The sequence below is a fragment of the Mytilinidion resinicola genome (assembly GCF_010093595.1).
Source record: "Mytilinidion resinicola strain CBS 304.34 unplaced genomic scaffold BDZ99scaffold_22, whole genome shotgun sequence".
Taxonomy (NCBI): Eukaryota; Fungi; Ascomycota; class Dothideomycetes; order Mytilinidiales; family Mytilinidiaceae; genus Mytilinidion; species Mytilinidion resinicola.
The window spans coordinates 170,116-193,446 of NW_022985458.1; the positions used below are offsets into that span (position 1 = coordinate 170,116).

At 33.6% G+C, this 23,331-nt stretch overlaps 1 protein-coding gene across 1 annotated transcript; it reads right to left on the reverse strand.

The window, feature by feature from the left end:
* Positions 1-14,960: 14,960 nt before the first annotated feature.
* Positions 14,961-15,272, reverse strand: BDZ99DRAFT_397825 (uncharacterized protein; the record flags this gene model as incomplete). The annotated part of the gene is made up of 1 exon (XM_033716064.1): positions 14,961-15,272. A coding segment is annotated over one exon (312 nt), but the record flags the coding sequence as incomplete, so codon positions are not given.
* Positions 15,273-23,331: the final 8,059 nt, after the last annotated feature.

Here is a 23,331-nt window from a genome sequence, read left to right on the forward strand (position 1 = left end):
ATAGATAGACCCCGGAAGTACAGGGTGTATTTAATAGGTTAAAGGCACGGTTTACTTTAAAACTAGTATTAGCAATCTTTAACCTACAGAAACCAGTTACTATTAAGAGCAATGCGTTGGATAAAGCAGTAGGAGCAATACTTAACTAACTAGATAAATAAGGGAAACTGTATTCTATAGCGTTCTACTTATAAAAGCTAAGTATAGCTAAGCTAAACTATAATATCTATAACAAGGAACTGTTAGCTATAATAGAAGTATTTAAATAGTAGAGAGTTTACTTTAAAGGGGCAGTATACACAGTATAAGTATATATAGACTATAAAAATCTAATATACTTTACTATAACTAAAGAGTTAAACAGGAGATAGAAAAAATAGTTAGAAAAGCTAGGAACCTTTAATTTCAAGATTATATACCGAAAGGGATCTGAAAATACTTATATAGACGCACTTAGCAAAAGGCCGGACTATATAAAAGGAGCCGAGAAAACCAGGCAACCTATACTTAAGGAAACCAGTCTAGAAACCCTTAAATTTAACTATATATAAGCAGCAGTTGCTTACAGGTCCGAGGATAATAAGTAGTATAAATAAATTAAGGCAGCACAGAAGGTAGATTAAGAAAGCCGGGATTTAGCAGGTTATAACTAGCAAAGTTTGCGCCCAGAACCTATAAACCAAGAACGCGGAGAAATCCAGGACGGTATTATTACCTTACGGGACAAAATATTTATACCTAAGACCTTATAAAAAGAGCTCGTTAAGGAATTCTATAGTATACTAGTGCACGGGCACCAGGGAGTGGAAAAAACACGGGAAAGAATTGCAAGAACATTCTACTTCCCCGGACTCCGGAAATTAACGGAGAAAATTGTATATAAATGCAAGTGCGCAAAAAATAAGTCGGTATAACACGCACTGTACGGACTAATAAAGAGTCCCTTTATACTAGAAAAGGTATAGAAATCTATTATATAGGACTTTATAGTTAAACTACTACAGTCTATTAAACCTATAACAGGTATAAAGTATAACACAATATTAGTAGTTACGGACCGACTAACTAAATATATATACTTTATCCCTTACTAAGAAGTATTAATAGCAGAAAATCTGGCCTATATGTTTTTAAAGTATATTATTAGCAACCACGGGCTACCCCAGGAGATAATTTCAGACCGAGACAAGCTCTTTATATTAAAATTCTGGCAGACCTTTACTGCACAACTAGGGACAAAGTATAAGCTTTCCACAGCGTTTTACTTTTAGACGGACGGGCAAATAGAAAGGCTTAATTAGACTTTAGAATAGTACCTATAATACTATATTAATTACAGGTAAGATAATTAGGTATTGCTACTACTAATAGCCCAGTTCGCCTATAATAGTGCATCTACGGAGATAATAAAGGTATTACCCTTTTTTACAAACTACAGTTTCGATCCAGAGGCGTATTAAGAACCCCGACTTAACAGTATAAGGGCCCAGAGGGCACTACTATTAGTTAAAAATATTAAAGAGCTATAGGGGCAGCTCTTAATAGATATCTAATTCCTAATACTAAGGTTAGCGAGATATTATAATTAATACTGGAGTGTTGCACTAACCTTTAAAAGGGGGGATAGAGTCTACCTACTCCGCAAAAATATTAAGATAAAGTAACTAAGCATAAAGTTAGACTATATTAAGATTGGACTATTTGAAATATAGGACGTTATTAGCCTAGTAAACTATAAGCTTAGGCTACCTAATAGGATAAAAATACACCCGGTCTTCTATATATTGCTACTAGAACCCGCACCACTAAATACTAAGCTGGAAAATAATATAGAGGTTAATAATAATAATAAATATAAGGTTAAGCAAATCCTAGATTCCTAATAACACGGTTAGCAAAAGGAGTACCTAATTAAGTAGAAAGAATACAACACCTCCGAGAATATATAGGAACTAGTTAAGAGTTTAGCGAACTGTTAGAAACTCCTGCAGCAGTTTCACCGCCAGAATCCGGAACAGCCTAGAAAAACGGCGACAGCGCACCGTTTAACTAGGAAGGATCGAAGGAACCCGGAGAGGGAATGCCACTGCTATATAATTAGAATATATAGCAATAGAACGGACGGCTGGCAGTACCCAGCACACCTAAAGGGAAAGAAGAATACCCGATAGTTCCTAAGGCAGAAGGTAAGCCTTCCTGCTCGGCACGCTCTTGTTTTTTCTGCTTAGCCTTCTTCTAATTATCTTCCTTAAGCTCTTCTAGAGTCTCGAAACCCCAACGCATTATCTTCTTACCACGCTTATGCAACAGCTCTTTTTAAGAATCCAGACGCTCGAGCTTTATTATAGCAGCTTTCTGGGCATCTAAGAGGGAAGAAAGGGTCGCACAAGTCTCCGACTCCTCGCGACGGAGTTTATCCTTATCGCGGGACAACTTTCGCCCTAAATAGCTTAGCGGAAGAACTAGAAAAAGCAATGGTAAAGGTAAACGGCTTATAGGCAGCTGCGGAAATACCAGCAATATTATAGTTCGATTGTTGCGCCCGAACGCAGGCAGCATAACAATCCGAGTTAGGTGCGGAAACTATACACAATAAACCCTAAGACTTGTACCGGGAATAAGGTATAACTTTTAAACCAGACGCGTTAATACAATTAGTAAGCATAAAACAGCTTTCTTATTTCTTAGCTTTTAAAGCGTTAGATATTATAAAGGAAGAAACAGAGTGGTATAATAATAGCCTAACAGATAGGGCATCGCCAGCTACTTATCCGAGACCCCACCACGGAAGTACTTTCGGGCCGAAAGCCTTAGAAGAGGGAGCAAGTATTACAACCTGTAATATAAACAACCCGAGCGCAGAGGTACTTATAGAGATAAGCAAGTAGATAAGACTAATTACGCAGAACCAGGTTACAAGACTAAGAGGGTTATATATAAGACGTATAGGGATCTTAGATTCCCCCACAGATTGCTGGTGGATGGGAACAATCTAAGAAGAGGACATCACGAGGATAGGGTCACGTGATGGCTCGTTAAGCTCGCGGAGAGAAGTAAGTATAGAGCCGAACGAGCGCTTATTAGGCTTAAGGCGCTTAAGGGTTGCGAGCTCTAAGAGCAGGACAAGTAAAGAGGTTTCTTAGGACGGAGCTTTTATATAAAGGGACGCTCCTTTGCATAGATAGGAACCTTATATTTAACTTAAGACTTTAATACTACCTATTAGAAGTAATAACCCCGTTTTAGACCTTAATTAATTATTGCCTTACCTTTTAAAAACTATTGCACCCTAATAACAACTTGCCTATACCCTGCCTTAGTGTAAAACACTTAGAAGGTATAGAAGAGACAACCTGTTACACCTGCTTAGCAATAAATTAGAGTTTTTTAGCGCAGAGAAGCACCTAATTTTACTATAACTAATATTATAAAGTTTAAGCAATTTAGCCTAAATATATTCTATAATACTATTCTAATATTAGATAATACTAGTAACTAGTTTAGGTAGAACTAGAAGGTTAATAAATTTATCTAAATATCTACTATTACCGAAAACAGAGTAACTCCACCTATAGAAGAAGAGGATATATAATAATAGCAGCACCGCCAGAAGTTCTATATAGTAATAATCGCAGTAAAGCTAATATATAATACCGTATAATAGATTAATACTTTTAAAATCTATTAAGTTTAATTTTTTTTATAGGCAGTTAAAAAAAACTTTAAACTAGAAGGTTTAGAAATATATATTAACCTACAGCGGCAGTATATATCCCTTATATAAGAAAAATATAGAAGCACTTAGGCCCTAAAAGCCGAAATTAAAAGGATTTACGCTAAGAAACTTCTCTTTAACCCTAATTATATTACTTTAGAAATTAAGCGTATATTCTTTTTTATACACGCGCTAGGTGCTAAATATAAAGGCTTCTGTAATTATATTTTTAGGCAGATAGACTTTATTAATAATAGAAACGTAAACGGGTATATTATTAAGGCTGCACCTATATTTAACTATATTAAAGGCAAGGCAATTAAAAAAGAATATAAAAAGAAGTAGCTAGGAAAATAATTAAGTAATATGCAGGCGCTACCTGCTTTTACTCTAATTTAGGGGCCTAGCTAGAAGAACCTTATTCTATTATCCGATAGAACTATATACTAAATCGAGATTAATAATATTTCCTACTGCTTTTTCTACTAAAAGCCCTGCTATATTAAAACTAAATACTTTAAGAAAAATCTAAGGCTAAAAAGCTAAGGGAAAAATAAAAAGGGATATAAGGTAAGGGCACAGGGCTTATAAGCTAACGGTCGCAAACTATTAAAAAAATAGTACTCTACTAATAATAAGAATAATAATACAGGTAGCCCGAAAGACCTAAAGAAGCCCACCTTTATAGTAATAAAGGCTATAGAAGAAAATATTAATATAGTATTTAGAAAGGATATTAGAAGTAATTATACTGCACTTACCTATACCCTTATAATAATAACTATAAAAACGCTTCTAATCCGCGACGCCTAGATTATTAATAGTGGCTGTATCTAGTATATATATAACAACGCCTTAAAGTTTATTTAAATAGGTATATACTATAGGCCCGTACTTTAGAGCGTTAATATATCTATATCTTTTTTAGAAGTAGGTATAATAAATATACTATATAATATACAGGGTAGAAGAAAATAGCTTATTTTTAATAATATCCTCTTTATTCTATCCGCGTACGTAAGCCTTATATCTATACTCTAGTTACTTAAATACAGAGCTAAAGTTAAGTTCTTAAGTAAAGGTGTAAGTATTTATAATAAGTTAAGTAAAAAGAGCTTATATACTATAAGTAAATACTATAGTATTTACGCACTTAACCTATAAATAAACCTTTTTTTTCTAGCTTACTATATTAGCCTATAGTGAACCCTTTAGTATAACTAACTAGCTTACCTAAGTAATATAAACTTATAATAGCTTAAAAAGTAAGCCTATAGTATTTAAAATATAGAGCTGCAAAAACTATATAACCTATACTTTTAGGGGCAAATAACTAAAAAGCTATATAACTGCTTAGGTTATAAGGGAGAATATCTAATAGAACTCCTCTATATAAACGTTACAGGACTATTTAATAAGGGTTTTAATAGTAGTTGCTACTAGCTAACTATTATTAATAACTTAACCGGCTAGATTAAAGTTATCCCTATATATTACAACCTGTAATACGAACAACCCGAGCGCAGAGGCACTCGCGGAAATAAGCAAGCAGATAAGACTAATTACGCAGAACTAGATTACGGGACTAAAGAGGTCACGTATAAAACGCATAGAGATCCTGGATTCCCCTACAGACTGCTAGTAGATAGAAACGATCTAAGAATAGGATATTATAAGAACAGGGTTATATAATAGCTTATTAAGCTTATAGAGAGAAGTAAGTATAGAGCTAAGCGAGCGCTTGTCGGGCTTAAGGCGCTTAAGGGCTACGAGCTCTAAAAGCCGAATAAGTAAATAGATTTTATAGGACGGACTTCTTATATATAAGGACGCTCCTTTGCATAAATAGGAACCTTATATTTAACTTAAGACTTTAATACTACCTATTAGAAGTAATAACCCCGTCTTATACCTTAATTAATTATTGCCTTACCTTTTAAAGACTATTGCACCCCGACAACAACTTAACCTATACCCTGCCTTAGTGTATAATACTTAGAAGGTATAGAAAAGACGACCTGTTATATTTTAAACACCGCTATATTAAAGGAGTTGTATATAGACAATTAATTAAGATAGCCCTACTAACCCCTTCGGGCAGCACGACTACTGGACTAACCCTAACTATAACTAAAGTAGCAACACGTATGCAGGCGTTGCTTATACAAATATAAATACTGGAAGAAGCTAGCAATACTAAAGATAAAGAAATTATAGCCCTATAGGAAAATCTTTAGACCGTCTAAGAAAAGCTTACTACTACTAGAGTAGTTAGCTACAGAGGCTATAAAATAAATAAACCCGAAGAGTTTACTAGGGAAAAAGGAGCTTTACGAGCGTTTATAACGCAGATAAGGCTATACCTGCGCACGAACTAAAGCAACCTTAAATTTAAATTGGATAAGGTCTGCATAGCAGCCACCTTTTTAAAGAAAGAAGCGTTTAACTAGTTTAACCCGATGCTTATAAATTGGCTCGGCAACGCCGACGCAGACGATCGGAAACTAGAAACCAACGTTATATTTAGCAATTATAAATACTTTAAGTTAGCACTGTAGATAACCTTTAGAAATACTAATAAAGAACGGACAGCGGAATAGAAAATAGCAGTTCTAAAGCAAAAGAGCTTAACTAGCTGCTATACTTTAGAATTTATACAAATCGCGTCTAAGCTATTATAGGGAGATAAAACTCTGCAAGTATAGTACTACAGAGGTCTTAAAGAAAATATTAAGAATAAAATTACATAAGGTAAAAGGCCTCTAACACTCTATAAACTTAAGGAAATAGCAATACGGATCGATAGTTAATAGCATAAACAACAACTAGAACGGGCAGGTAAAAAAGGACTTTATTTTTACGCCTAACTAGCTAGACTAAAGCTAAAAGTAACTAACCGCGACTACAGAGATTGTATAGAGATCGATATTACAAAATAACGCAATAACTAGAAGAATAGACCAATTACCGATAAAGAAAGGCAAGATAGAAAGCGCAACGGCGTATGCCTATTATGCGGAGAATAAGAACACTTCGCGAATAAGTGCTCTAAGAACACCCGAATAGCAGCAATTATAGCAAAACCGAATATAGACCGCCACAATTCCATATTATAGACCGCGTGCTATAATAATAACTGCTTTACCTATTAGTTAGATAAGTAGGCAATAGGGTACTATTTAATATAAAGGGCAAAGGGACGTACTATTACTATAATAAGGAACGAAGAGTATAACAGTAATCCTACAGACAACTACTACGCGGACGTAGAAGTTAAAAGTATAGAAATCGACTACCTATTAGAGACGGATAAGGCGTTCCAGATAATTAAACTAAGATTAGAACCCCGAAACGACGAGCTATAAACTAACAGCGAAACCGAGTTACTAAATACGGAAGCACAGGTTAACAGAGTTATAGCTATATATAAATAAAGCGCAAGAGAAATTCTCGCACGCCTTAATAGAGGATAAGAAGCGTAAGAGGCTAAAAACGCCACAGCGGGCGCAGAGCTAAAAGAACTAGTAAGTTACTAATTCCTAAGAGCTATAGGAAGAGTTACCGGACAACTTATTAAAGAAGAAGGAGAAAAAATAGCTACAGCCGCAGGAATAACAACAACAACGCCAACCCTTAACGCAGAAACTCGCGCGAAATTAGATATATTTAAAGGCTTAAGCTGCAACGTCTAGACGAAACGGAACAACGAATTACCTATTAAAAATAGTAAGAAGTACTATAACAGTAATAAAGATTGCGAACTAGAAAAATAATCTAGCAACAGAGAATTTAGTATTAGACTAGAGTAAGAACCGCTAGAGCTATATAGAAAACAAACTAAAATCGAGATCTATAAAGCTTTATACCCTATTAGTAAAACAGGCGTCTATAGTAAGGAAGATAAATAGCTAAATAGGAACCACCTACTTTATAGACAGATATCTTAGGTATTATATATCGAAGATAAATGCGACGAGCACGTAATATATAAGAAATATTAAGGATAGTACCTATATTAGATAAGATATTATATTATTACGCAACTAGTACTGTTTAAGGAAACAGAGCACTATATTATAGGTAAGAAAGACAAACTTATAGAAATAGCTACTATAGTTCTAGACCCTTAGTACCTAATAGAATATAGGAAAGGTAAAAACTAGCGAATATACTACTAGGACTTATATCTAGTGCATTGCGAAATAAAACACGCGAACTATTAGCTATAAGAACAGCTAAAAAACAAGCAGGCGCTTAAGCAACAGAACGGCTAGAGCAGCTAAGAATAAGGTTCTACGGAGCAGCTAAAGATAAAGGAACGCAAACTGTAACTATCGCTATTTTAGTAGGAAAAGCCTACATCGCAGAGAAAGAAAGGAACCCGGCAATATAGCCTAACTCTATTCCTATTTAGAACTACAGACACGTAATTCTATTAGTTAAGATTAGTAGGAACCCGGCGAAAGTACTGCTGGATAGTAGCGCGCAAGGAAATTTTATATCCTACAACTTTATTAGAAGAAACTAGATCCCTTAGCAATAGAAAAACAGACCCTATAGACTATATATAGTAGATAGCACACCTGTGCAATATAGTAACGGGTAAGTAACTATAAAAACTTAACTAGGTGTTATATAGATTAATAAATATAAAGAAACTATTAGTATAGATATAACTAACACAGCGAGATATAATATAATCTTAGGCATACTATAGCTAAAGCAGTATAACCCCTAAGTTAATTAGAAGTCTAGTAAAGTAAGGATTTAATCGGAAAGCAGACTAAAGAGTACCCTGCGCCAGGATAAGCCTAAGCAAAAACAAGATATTAACACAGATACCTTAAGAGGTAAAGAGGCCTAAAAAGAAGACAGGGCAGCGAGCTAATAGTAGCCTAGACCCCTAAGCAGCCGGCAGCTAGCTAAGGCAGTAAAAGTACTAGTTGTGCTAGAAGAATATAATAAGTTTAAAGAAACCTTTATAGAAAAGGTTTAGAATATATTATTAAAGCACTAACCTTAGGATTACTATATTCCTATAGTACCAGGCGAATAACCGCAGTTTAGACTAATCTATTTACTAGCCTAGAATAAGCTGGAAGTGCTGGAAGAATACCTAGAAAAGAACCTAAAGTAAGGATTTATTAGACTATTAGAATCGCCTGCAGGTTACCCTATAATATTTGTTCTAAAGGTAAATAGCAAGCTATGCCTTTATATAGACTATAGATAACTAAACAAAATTATAATTAAAAACCGCTATCTATTACCTTTAATCTCTAAACTTAAAAACTAACTATATAAGGCTAAGTACTTTATAAAGATAGACCTACGCGAAGGGTACTATTTAATTAGGATATAAGAAGGAGAAGAATAGAAGACGGCTTTTAGAACTTAATATAGATACTTTAAGTATATAGTAATGCCGTTTAGGCTTACTAACGCGCCGGCAATATTTTAAGCAGTAGTTAACTTAGTACTAAAAGGCTACCTAGATCGGTTTACAGTAGTATACCTCGACAATATTCTTATATATTTAGAAACGCTAAGCGAATACAGGATACACGTGCGAAAGGTGCTTAAAAAACTTAAAGAATACAATCTTACAGTAAACCCGGATAAGTGCAAGTTCTACAGGCAAAGAGTCGGATTCCTAGAATACGTTATTAGTCTAGGACAGATCGAGATAGAAAAAGGCAAGGTGTCCTCTATCTAAGAATAGCTAGAACCCGCGAATTTAAAGGAACTATAGTTATTCCTAGGGTTAGCTAATTACTATAGGCAGTTTATTAAGGGCTACTCGAAAATTACAGAGCCTCTTATAGAACTTACTAAAAAGGATATTAAATATAGATAGACCTTAGAAGCGCAGGGCGTATTTAATAAACTAAAGGCACGGTTTGCCTTAAAACTAGTATTAGCAATTTTTAATCTATAGAAACCAGTTACTATTAAAAGCAATATATTAGATAAAGTATTAGGAGCGATACTTAACTAACTAGATAAATAAGGGAAGTTGCATTCTATAGCGTTCTACTTACGGAAGCTAAGCCTAGCTAAGCTAAACTATAATATCTATAATAAAGAACTGCTAGCTATAGTAGAAGTATTTAGTTAATAAAAAGTTTACTTTAAAAAAGCAGTATATATAATACAGGTATATATAGACTATAAAAATCTAATATACTTTACTATAACTAAGGAGTTAAATAGAAGATAAGTAAAATAGTTAGAAAAACTAGGAACCTTTAATTTTAGGATTATATACTAAAAGGGATCTAAAAACGCTTATATAAACGCACTTAGCCGAAGGCCAGACTATATAGAAGGAGCCGGAAAGACTAGGCAATCTATACTTAGGGAAAGAAGTCCAGGAACCCTTAAATTTAACTATATATAAGCAGTAGCTACTTATAGGTCCGAGGATAACAGGTGGTATAGATAAATTAAGGCAGCTTAGAAACTAGACTAAGAAAGCCGGGATTTAGCAGGTTATAACTAGCAAAGTTTGCGCCCAGAACCTATAAACTAAGAATATAGAGAAATTTAGGACGGTATTATTACTTTACAGGATAAGATATTTGTGCCTAAAACCTTATAAAAAGAGCTTATTAAGGAATTCTATAGTATACCGGTGCACGGGCACTAGGAAGTGGAAAAAACACGGGAAAGAATTGCAAGGACATTCTATTTCCCCGGACTCCGGAAACTAACGGAGAAAATTGTACACAAATGCGAGTGTATAAAGAATAAGTTAGCATAACACGCACCGTACGGACTAATAAAGAGTTCTTCTACACCGGAAAAAGTATAGAAGTCTATTATATAGAACTTTATAGTTAAGCTACTATAGTCTATTAAACCTATAATAAGTATAAAGTATATAATATTAGTAGTTACGGACCGACTAACTAAATATATATACTTTATCCCTTACTAAGAAGTATTAATAGCAGAGGATCTGGCCTATACTTTTTTAAAGTACGTTGTTAGCAACCACAGGCTACCCTAGGAAATAATTTCAGACTAAAACAAGCTCTTTATATTGAAATTCTAGCAGACCCTTACCGCATAACTAGAAACAAAGTATAAGCTTTCTACAGCGTTTCACCCTTAGACGGACGGGTAAACGGAAAGGCTTAATTAGACTTTAAAATAGTACCTATAATGCTATATTAATTACAGGTAGGATAATTAGGTATTACTACTACTAATAGCCTAGTTTGCCTATAATAGTATATCTACGGAAATAATAAAGGTATTACCTTTCTTTGCAAACTATAGTTTTAATCCAGAAGCGTATTAAGAACCCTAACTTAATAGTATAAGGGCCCAGAGGGCACTACTATTAGTCGAAAATATTAAAGAGCTATAGGGACAGCTTTTAATAAATATCTAATTCCTAATACTAAGGTTAGCAAGATATTATAATTAATACTGGAGTGTTGCACCAACCTTTAAAAAGGGGGATAGAGTCTACCTACTCCGCAAAAATATTAAAATAAAATAACTAAGTATAAAGTTAAACTATATTAAGATTAGACTATTTAAAATATAGAATATTATTAGCCTAGTAAACTATAAGCTTAGGCTACCTAATAGGATAAAAATACACCCGGTTTTCTATATATTGCTACTAGAACCTGTACTATCTAATACTAAGCTAGAAAACAATATTAAGGTTAATAATAATAATAAATATAAGGTTAAGCAAATCCTAGATTCCCGCCAGCACGGTTAGCAAAAGGAGTACCTAATTAAGTGGAAAAAATACAGCACTTCTAAGAATATATAGGAACTGGTTAAGAGTTTAGTAAACTATTAGGAACTCCTACAGCAGTTTTACCGCTAGAATCTAGAATAGCCTAGAAAAACGGCAACAGTATACTATCTAACTAGGAAAGATTAAGGGGATCTAAGGACAGATTATAACTGTTATATAATTAGAATACACGGCTTTAAAGGAGATAACTAGGAGTGCCCGGTACACCCGAAAAAAAAGAAGAATACCCGACAGTCCCCGAGGCAGAAGGCAAGCCTTCCTGCTCGGCACGCTTTTATTCTTTCTACTTAGCCTCTTTCCGATTATCTTCCTTAAGCTCTTCCAGAGTCTTAAAACTATAATATATTATCTTCTTACCACGCTTACGCAGCAACTCCTTTTAAGAATCCAGATGCTTAAGCTTTATTATAGCGGCTCTCTGGGCATCTAAAAGAAAAGAAAGAATCGCGCAAGTCTTTAACTCCTTGCAACGGAGTTTATCCTTATTGCGGGATAACTTTTGCCCTAAACAACTTAGCAGAGAAAAGGGGAAAAGCAATAATAAAAGTAACCGGCTTATAGGCAGCTGCTGAGATGCCAGCAATATTATAGTTTAATTGTTGCGCCCAAACGCAGGCTGTATAATAATCCGAGTTAGGTGTGGAAACTATATATAATAAACCCTAAGACTTACACCGGGAATAAGGTATAATTTTTAAACTAGACGCGTTAATATAATTAGTAAGCACGAGATAGCTTTCTTATTTCTTAGCTTTTAAGGCGTTGGATATTATAAAAAAAGAAATAGAGTAGCATAATAACAGCCTAGTAGATAAGGTATTGCCAGCTACTTATCTAAGACCCTACTATAGAAGTACTTTCGGGCCGAAAGCCTTAGAAAGGGGAGCGAGTATTATAACCTGTAATATAAACAACCTAAGCGTAGAGGCACTTACGGAAATAAGTAAGTAGATAAAACTAATTACGCAGAACTAGATTACAGAACTAAGAAGGTTATATATAGAACGTATAGGAATCCTAGATTCCTCTATAGACTGCTAGTAGATAGGAATAATCTAAGAATAGGATATTATAAGGACAAGGTTATATAATAGCTTATTAAGCTTACAGAGAGAAGTAAGTATAGAGCTAAGCGAGCGCTTATTAGGCTTAAGGCGCTTAAGGGCTACGAGCTCTAAGAGCCGAATAAGTAAATAGATTTTATAGGACGGACTTTTTATATATAAGGACGCTCCTTTATATAGATAGGAACCTTGTATTTAACTTAAGACTTTAATACTACCTATTAGAAGTAATAACCCCGTCTTATACCTTAATTAATTATTGCCTTACCTTTTAAAAACTATTGCACCCCAATAACAACTTAACCTATACCCTGCCTTAGTGTATAATACTTAGAAGGTATAAAAGAGACGACCTGTTACACTATACTATAATAACAGGAATTTATTATTAAATCGCTATGCTTCTTTTTTAACTATAATAAGCGCCCTAAATAAAAGTATAGATAAATATAGCTTAATTAAATTGCTAAGTAAGTAGGAAAAGAAATAAAGTTTATTCTTTTTTTTTAATTAATTTAAGCTAAGGTTACAGGTGTAGACTAGCACTAGTAGAATAGCGTAGCTAAAAAAGCCTATAAAATAATATATAATTAAGTTAGACCTATACTAGTATATATAAAGCTGCTATTAAAGTTCTGGCCAGAAATAGCTTAAATAGCAGCATATTTTTCCAACTAATTACCCTTATTAAAACTTTAAATAATACTATATTAGGTATAGTACGGCGAGAAGCCTAATTTATTATAACTAAAAGTAATTAGGTTAAAAGAGGAATACCTAATCCTATTAAAGTAAAGAAAAAAGCTAACTAAACTATAAATAAGGCTATATATTTTACTAGGCTATAAGGGAAACACTAACTACTATATTCTACTAGAAGATAAAAGAATTATTAGGACTCTAAATACTAAATTCCGAGAAGCTTTTATAACTTCCTTTATATAGATTATATAAAATATAGAAGCTAAATAATATAGCTTACCTAAGGTAATAGCTGCTACTATAGGGGGGAGTAAAATAGTAGGGCTACCAAACTAACTATTAGTAAGTATATAGCAAGTATCTATACCAGCCTCTAGATATTATATATCTATAGTAGTATTAGAGTAAGCCTTTTCTAAAATAAGTAATAAGAACTTGCAAATATTACTTTATGCGGGCACTAAAAACTTATAAATACTACCTTAGGCGGGCACTAAGAACCTATAAATATTACCTTAGATAAGTAATAAAAACTTATAAATGCTATTTTAACTAAGTAATAATAACTTAGAAGAAAAAGCGCTATTCTAATTAAGTAATAATAACTTATAGTTAGTTACTAAGTAGGGAAACAGGACCTTATTACCTTTTAGAAGTAATAATACTTTTAGGTTATTTTTAGATACTCTAGAAAGAAATAATCTACTACCTAATAGCAGCTAGTAATAGAACAACGCTCTATATAACTAAGCCTTAGGAAAATAGTAATAATATCTAAAACTTTAGCTTAATCGCCTAGTTTATAGAGTAAGGTAAAAAGCCTTAGAATATTACCCTAAACTTAGAATCTGTATCCTGCAGGCTATATTAGATATATCTAATAATAGCGCAGAAGAACTCGCGCTAATAAATATACCTAAAGGTAATATACTCCTAATATTCTTAATAGTAGCTATAGAAAAAACGGAACCCTTTAAACTAAAAACTGTTTACTAAGTAAAGAATAATATAAGCTAGCCTAAATAGGAAAGGGTAATACTTAAAAAAGCTAACTTACTTAAATAGAATAAAATATAGAAGCTTATTAACCCTTCTAAAGATTAATAGGTTTTTAGTAGTAAATAGGTTTTTAAGCTTAAGTAAGGACTATATAGAAAAGTTATCTACTATAAAAGTAAATAGGTAGTTAAAGGCTTTACTTAAGAAAAGGGTGTTAACTATAATAAAACGTTTGCCTCTATTATTAAGCTAATAAGCTATAAGGCTCTATTTATAATTACGGCTGCTCTAGGCCTTAAGATTAAATAAATAGATATTAAGACAGCCTTTTTATATAGTAATATAGACTATAAAATCTATATTAAACAGCTATACTATATAGCGGATAGTATACTAAAGGTCTATAAACTCCGAAAAGCACTTTATAGCCTAAAGCAAGCTTTTTATATCTAATATTAGACCCTTATAAACTTCTTATATAGTCTTAGCTTTAAACTAATTAATACTAACCTTAGAATTTTTATATAAAGCAATATATATATTATAGTATAACGTATTCCACTACTGAGCCGGCTAAACCACCGAGCCGGCTACTTTTCCTTAGCACAACCAACACTATATGCGCGCAGTTAATTTATTCGCAACCAGCTATAGAACTTGTATACAACACACTTAGATTAGATTTAGAAAAAGCTTCTTAATCCTTTTTGCACGTACGCGTATTGTGCCCAGCCTCTCCACAGTTTCCACAGCGCCGTTGAGCTAGTAGAGCCCTATTTACACCATCTCTACTACCTACCTTTTTCCGTGGATTAGATGCTCTAGACACTTCAGCAGCTATATACAACGCTGCTGTACTATACTCTATTATACCGCCAGTCTGGATTTGCTTTCTTTTACAACCTTTACGCTTGGTTATCTCTGCTAGTTGCTTTTTAAGCTCTTTAACCCGGGCTTTAATAAGCATATTTTCGTGTAGCATCTCTTTAGCTCCTTTAATAAGCTTTAAGAAGCCTTTTTAGGCGGTTATTGGTAACCGTATAAAGGAATTGCTTACTAGCCTTAACTGTAATCTAAATTTGTACGTATTGCTTAGGGTCTTTAATTGCTATAGTGTTTCTAGTAGAGGTGCTGGTAGTAGGGTCTGTAACCGTATATTAAGGCGATTAAGAACTACCTACGCGTTAATAGGAACTAATCTAGAGGCCTTAAAGGCCTTCTTGCAGTTCTTGTATATAAATATATTAAAAAACGCGTTTTTAAAGGCTAGTAGGAAGCCTTCTTTATTAATATAGTAGACGCGTCGGCGTGCTAAGTCTTATATACGTTAAGAGTACTTTAGCTTTAATAGCGAGAAGCACACTATATTAAGTGGCTAAAGTATATGCAATAAATGCGCAGGTATACAGAGGGTAAAAATTTGTTGTTTAACGCAATAATCCTTAAAATCTTGGTTAAGGTGGCTCTTATAGCCGTCCAAAATCAGCAACCTATATAACCCTACCTAACGCGCCTTTATATACGTGTTAAAGTGCTTTAACCATTTAAAACTAAGCTTATTATTAGTCCAGCCGTTCTTAGAGATAGAGAGCTTCTAATTATATAGTATCTCTGCTTTCTTATACTATATAGAGATATAAACGCGTCCTTTATAGATAATAAATAGTAGGGTTGTATATCCGGCAGCGCAGATGCTCTGGATAACTATAACCTACTCTTAGTTGCCTAGTTAAATAAGATTAGGCCTTATATATCTCTCTAAACCTGTAATAACCTTTATTATGCCAATTATACCTATTTAAAAGCCAGTCTTATTAAAGTTGTGGATATTATCTAGGTAGACGCTATACTTAGCTATAGTCTTTTACATAAGAGTAAACCACGTGTTAATAACCTCTAGGTCTTCCTAGAGTATCCTCTAGCAGTCCTTTGCCCGATTAAAAGCTATTTTAAGCTCCTTTATATAAGATATAAACTGTTAAGTCTAGTTCTTGCCTACTAGTATCCTACTACGCGCAGCCAGTACTTTATCTGCTATATCTGCCACCTTACACAACCGGGGCGCAAATCCTTGCGAGTCTAGGTTAAGGATATATTGTATAATCGTGTGCTCTTCGGTCGTAGTAAGCTTTAGGCAGTTTAGTCGTAATTAAGGTCGAAACATAATTCCGTGGAGCCGATTAGAGAGCCGCTAATGTCGTACGTTAAAGGCTGCTGCAGCGCGTTGTATAGTCCTAAATTAACCAGAGGTAAAGGCTTAAAGCACGAGATTAATACTGCCTTCTTACTAAGATAGATAATTGCTGCGTTGTTAATGCATTGCTGTGTGAATATAGTGTTGGTTGTGCCAAGGAAAAGTGGCCGGCTCGGTGGTTTGGCCGGCTCGGTGGTGGAATACGTTATATTAATAACCTTTTAATTATTAAACTAAGTATTATAGAAATTAAAAGAATTAAAAGAGGCCTAAAAAACCGTTTCTAAATAATAGACCTTAGACTATATAGCTACTACCTTAGAATATTTATCTAGTAAGACTATTAAAATAGAATACTATACCTAAGTTAAGAAGCTTATATTAATAAAGTTATTTATTAGTTTAGAATTAATAACTGCGCTTCTATTAGTATACTAATAGAAACCTTACTACTATTAAAAAATATTCTAGAATATAACTGCCCTTTAGATTAAAAAGCGGAATACTAATATATTATAGGATTTCTAATATATATTATACTTAGAACTAGAGGAGATATTATATATATAGTTTCTATAGTAAGCCGGTATTTAGTAAATCCTAGGCTATAATATATAAAGCTTACTTAATATATCCTGCAGTACTTTAAAGGTATAAAAGATTTTAGACTTATATATAAAGGTTACTTCTAGATATTAAAAAGTTTTATAGATATAAACTAGGCTAGATATTATAATATAAAATAATTAATAGCTAGATACCTATTTAATATTAGGAGCAGAGTAATTAGCTAGCAGTCTAAGCGCTAGAGTATTATTACTCTATTAACCTGTAAAGCAGAATTTATAGAATAGATATAAGTAACTAAAAAGGTAATTTAGTTAAAAAGACTTTTTAATAAGCTAAATATAGGCTAAGGAAAAGCTGTAATAATTATATATAGCAATAACTAGAAAGCTATTACTCTATTCTTAAACCTACAGTACTACTTATGCATAAAGTATATAGAAATCCAGCGCAAGTAGTAAGAAAAGGTTTAAAACGCTGGAATAGTTAAACTAAAGTATATTCCAACTATATTATAAATTGCCAATAGATTTACCAAGCCTCTTACACAAGACAAATTTAAATAGTTTCGGAGAGGGCTAGGTATTAAGTAATCCGCACGAACTATTAGCTTCGAGCGGAGGCAAAACACAGGCACCCTTTCCTTCTCTTTTTGCCTTTAAGGTTTTTAAAGGTTTTAACGGGGTTTGTTAGAGCCGTAATAAATTATCGCTAGCACTCTTCCTAGTAAAGATAGCCATCGAGTAGAAGTGTTAAATATCACGGTTAATAGTGGCTGAAACGATGTAATAAGGGGTGAGAATAGATATATATATAAGGCACCCCGCCTATCTATAGCTAGATAATAAAATAAAGATATAATTACTTACTTAACAGTTTGGATAAAATTGGATTAATACGATATCTATACTGTTCCAAAGGGCGTACTATTCTGGAGGGCGTACTAATACGAAGAACGCCTAATCTTACGCTCTAGATCTCTATATTACGTTACTAAAGCTTTATAGGAGTATAGTTGCTTGCAAAATCGGCTTCTACTTAAACACTCTATTAAAACTTTTACCCCGCACTAGAAAACAGGGGTTCCTTATCCGCTTTACTAAATATAGTATAGTTTTAAACGAGTATTAAGAGATTATAAAGTCCTATAAGGGGTGCGGCCGAAAGCATATTCACGACCTCACCAGCTACGCGAGGCTTAGAACATTAAAACGACCCTAATTCGGCCCCTTCTTAGGCCTGTAGCTTAGCACTATAATAAGATATTAAGTTCCTAAAAAGCTAGATCTTCCTTTTAAAGCTTGCTTATTATATTCCTTAAAAAAGGCAACTTTATTGCGCTGTTATAGTTATTACACCGCTATGCTCCAGATTTTAGTAAGGTGATTACGTAAGGTGAATATGCTTTCGGCCGCTGTTGCAGACTAAGGTATTAGCTGTAGAGGCCTAAGGCAAGAACTGTATTAATAAGCTTGCTATTAAAGCTATATAGAACGTCGGGCGGGGTAACCCAACTAATAGAAGAGACACTAAACATATACAATTAATTATACTCTACTGCTTAATATTATTTCCAATCCCGCTTTATCCCGTGCACACCTAAGTGCGATAGTTATAAGCCCGGTAGCTTTTCTCCTACTATACAGCACTACAAGCAACAAATAAATCAGATAATTCTCCTTTTAACGGAGCAGTTTTTACAAAGCGGTAATAATCCTCGGCCGATTCTATAAGAAGCGGGGTTGCAGAAAAAGCAATATTACAACCTTAATATTTAAAGATAAGGACTTAGAAATCGACTAAGTTAAGGCCTTTAAATAATTAAGATTAAATACAACAGTTAATCTCGAATTTACGGCAATCCGTTACACGTCTCGGCAACTTGCTACGCCTAAGCTCTATACTTAACTTACAGCAAAGCTCCGTTCCTGCCACCGGATTTTGCAGGAATTATTGCAATAATATTAATTAAAGATTACAACCTTCTAATACTTAACATACGTAATAATTAGACCGATTAGATTAATTCTATTAAGGATCTTGCTGTACAAAACGATGTATAGAACTACTATAACCCCGAAGGCATTAAAAACCTGGTCTTTACTATTACTAAACTACTAGACTCGGCAAATAAAAATATAATCTAGAGATTCCACAGCCTTTAAGCTATTTATAATAGCAAAAGAAAGAAGTATAATAAAGTCTCTAAACGCATTAATATTACAGTCTGCCAGGAGTTTAAACAATACTATATTAGAATTTATACAGTCCGAGGCAAGGTTATTACGCTAGCTAAAAGCATCTAGCCGACCGCAAAGAACCAGAAACAGAACGTTAGGACAGAGTTCGAGAAGCTTAAGAAAGGATATAGCAGCACTGGTCTCGATAAATAGCTTAGCTAATAGCCTACTTTTATTAACAATATAAAGCGGTATAAAATTAAAAACCTAAGCAAGTCCTAGATATGCGACGCCTTTATTAAAGCTTTACAGAACCTTAATCCTCTATTCTATAATTATATAAAGTTAAAGGAAGCTTATATTAAGGGGGAAACAACCCTTATTAGAGAAATAGCAAAGATAATAGAGAATATTTCTAACGCACTTCTTGCTGCGCTTAACCAGATAAATCTAAATTATATAAGCACCAGTTTTATAACTATTAATAACAACTCTAACTCTAATAAGATAGAGGACAACACTAATATTATAATTGTGCAGAAGGCTTAGAATACTATTAATAAGACTTTTAGGTCCTTCCGCAGGCTAAATCTAGCACTTTCTAATAAGAAAATTATAATAGGCTTCTATATTAAGCAGTTTAGGACTATAGCACTGCTAAGCAAAAAAACTGTAAAAGGGCGAGCTGCACACGCCACCCTTTAAGGTAGAAAGCACAGTTATAATTTAGATTTATCGGACAATAACAGTTTACAGCTAAAACGGAAGAAATAAAGGGCCGACTTAACTCTAATAATAATAAACTTACTAATAAGCCTATAAAACTGCGTGTGCGGACTTACCTATAAGTATGCAGACTGTCGGTATCTTAATCTATTAAGTGCACTATTAGATTAGACACTAATAGTTTAAGTTTAATCTAAGGTTATTACAGTAATTAAGGGAAGTAAACGGCTCCGATTAAAGATTAAGAAGAACTTCCTTAGAAACAATATTACTCTACTAAAGTTTTGGCCTGCCAACACTTTAAACACCTAACCTAAAAAGGCAACTAATAATACTATATTGTCTTCGACTACTGCCAGGATAAGGGCATCCTTTGCCACCTTAAAGTCTGCATTTAGTATATTAGCAAATAATAAGTATAACAACTATTTCAGGCTTAACAATTATGCAGATATATATATCTATAATAACCTGTTAAAATTCGCCAGGTACAAGCTAATATAAAATGAAATTATACAATTTAGCGATATAGATGCGTATATTAAGGGGATAGAAGACGTTATAGTCTATATTAACACTCCGTTAGGTTCTAGTTTTATTAAGCTTAATAACGTTGCATATATACTAGGCTTCTACTGGAACCTTATAAATATAGACTTTTTAGAAAGATAAGGGCTTTTCTTTAATATAAGGATATATTAGATAGAGTATTTAGATAGATTAAACGCATTTAAAGCAACTAAACACAGTATATTCCGGGTTATTAAACTATATATTTAGGATTCCGTTGTTAAAGCCGAATCGCATACTAAAGCAGCGCAAGCTTTCGCTATAGTAAAGAGGTTAAGGATGCCTTAGACTGCTATAGTATTAATAGACGTCTGGCATGCTAGACTAGGGTATATTAGGAAAAAAGCTCTAGAGCAAATACTATACGCAGTTAAAGGAGTAGCACTTAGCACTCGCGACTTTAAACGGACCTTAGAGCTATATCCCGAATATTAGCTTGCGTAAGTATATTAATAAATTTCACGTGTTCTAATATAGAGAGGAACCTACCTATTTAAAAAGGTCTACCTAAATCTTATTTATATAGAAGAGGTATTTAATCTCGATGCATAGGTTATATATTTCTACTGCAACTATTTAGTATACTATATCTCCTTTAATCTCCTATATAAAATGCAAGAAGAACTAGTTACAGTAATATAAGAGTTCCTTACTATTATAAACAATAACTAGGGCTTTACTATATAATACATCTATTTAGATAGCAAGAAGGGACTAAGCTAGCAGTAGAAGGATCTTATAATTGCAAGAGGAATTACCTTTAATCTATTTCTACCTAATACTCCAGATTAAAATAGCCTTACAGAATATTCTGGGGGGGTAATAATAACTATAGCTTATAAGCTCTGTATATAAAGCAGACTACCTTATAAGCTCTAGCTATATATAGTAGCTTACGCTACTCGTCTTCTTAATCGCACCCCTGTATAATAAAAGCAATAGCAAATACCTTTTAAGATAGTATATAGCCGCAAGCCAAATCTCTTATATATTAAAATTATTAGATCCCTTGCCTATATTTTAATTAAGCATAGAAGAGACCGTCCTATAAGGGTAAAGCTGCAGAATAAGGCAATTAAGGGATAGCTTATTAGACTAAACGCAACTAATATCTATAAAGTTTAGATTCCGCATCTAGATCGGGTTATTATATCTTAGGATATATAAATAGATAAAAAAGTTATATTTAACCCGCAGCTCTCTATAAGCCTCCCTAAGACCGGATAAGCACTCTTAATTAGTATTAATAAAGTTAATCTAGATAATATAAAGACGGAACTTTAACTAATAGAAGATATAAGCGTTCTTAATCCTAATTTAGTTTAATATAAGGTTCTATCGGCATTTCTGCTATTTCCGCAATTTCTATTAGTATAAACAGCAATAGAGATATAGAATTAAACGGACAGGCTTTATATATAGCTATATCCTACTCTAATATTACTTAGATCTAGATAACCAAGTATAATACCGCAAGACCCTTTCTATGCCACAGCAACTTAGTATACAGCAAATTCGGCTTAGTTACTTACTGTATACTAGGTGCAGAAGAAGGCACGGCGATAGGTATATGCCTTATAACTAGAATATACTAAACTAGGTTAATAAATAGTCTATATATTCGCATTAGCGCAGACTCTAAGAACTTATTAAAAGGACTTAATACTACCACCGGAATTCTAGTATTAGCTAAAGTGTTATCTAAAGAGGGACGGTTTTAAGCAAGCTATAGATGCCGAGATTAAGTCACTTAAAAATAAGCACACTTTTAAACTTATTAATTACCCGGAGTATAAACAAGTGCTACTGCTTAAATAGGTTTTTATATATAAATTTAACGCCGCTAGCTACCTTATTTATTATAAAGCTTAAATATATATAAGAGGCAATCTTTAATATAATGTTTCTAATAACATCTATACAGCTATAGGGGCGTATCGGAGCTTTTATATCCTTATAGCACTTATCTGTATATTCGGGCTTCTATATTATTAAATTAACTTTAAGAACGCCTTTATTAACGCCGATATAGATAATAAAATCTATACTGCCTGTCCACTAGGGTATAGAATACTAGGAAAGGTTTAGAAATTGCTTAAAGCGCTCTATAGCCTGCGAAAATTACTAAAGCTATAGTTTAATAAACTTATATTATTCCTTAACAGTCTAGGATTTAAATATTGCCCAGATAAACTATGCATCCTTATTAACAACAAAACAGGCCTTATCCTGTTTTTCTATATAGATAATCTTCTTATTATTTTAGAATAAAAACGCGTCTACTATATTAAGCAATTTAAGTTAGCAGTAAACAGCAAGTACGGGATTAAGGATTTAAGCGAAGCAATCTCCTTCCTTAATATTAGGATCCTGCAAGACGCAATAGATAAAAAGCTTTAGATCTGTTAGAATAGATATATCGACAAAATCTGCACTAAATACGGGATAGATAAGTTACAGAGAATAGTTTATACACCTCTCGCTTTATTATATTATCCCTAACCTTTTAAAGGACAGGCTACTATACAGTAAGTTATAGAGATGCAGGAAAAAGTAGGTTTAATATTGTACGCAGCAGTAGTATTAAGACCAGATATCTCGTTTGCAGCCAGCCAGTTAAGTTAGTTTGCAATAAACCCTTTACCAGAGCACTTGCGATGCGCAAATCGAGTTCTCTTATATCTCCAGACCACAAAGTACTATGCCATCGAGTTCTCGGGCTCTGTGAATTCCACAGCAGTAGAGACAGGCGATGATGAAGTGCTGCAGCTGTCAAGCGACGCATCGTTCGCGGATGATCCAGAGACTCGAAAATCCACGCAAGGTTACCT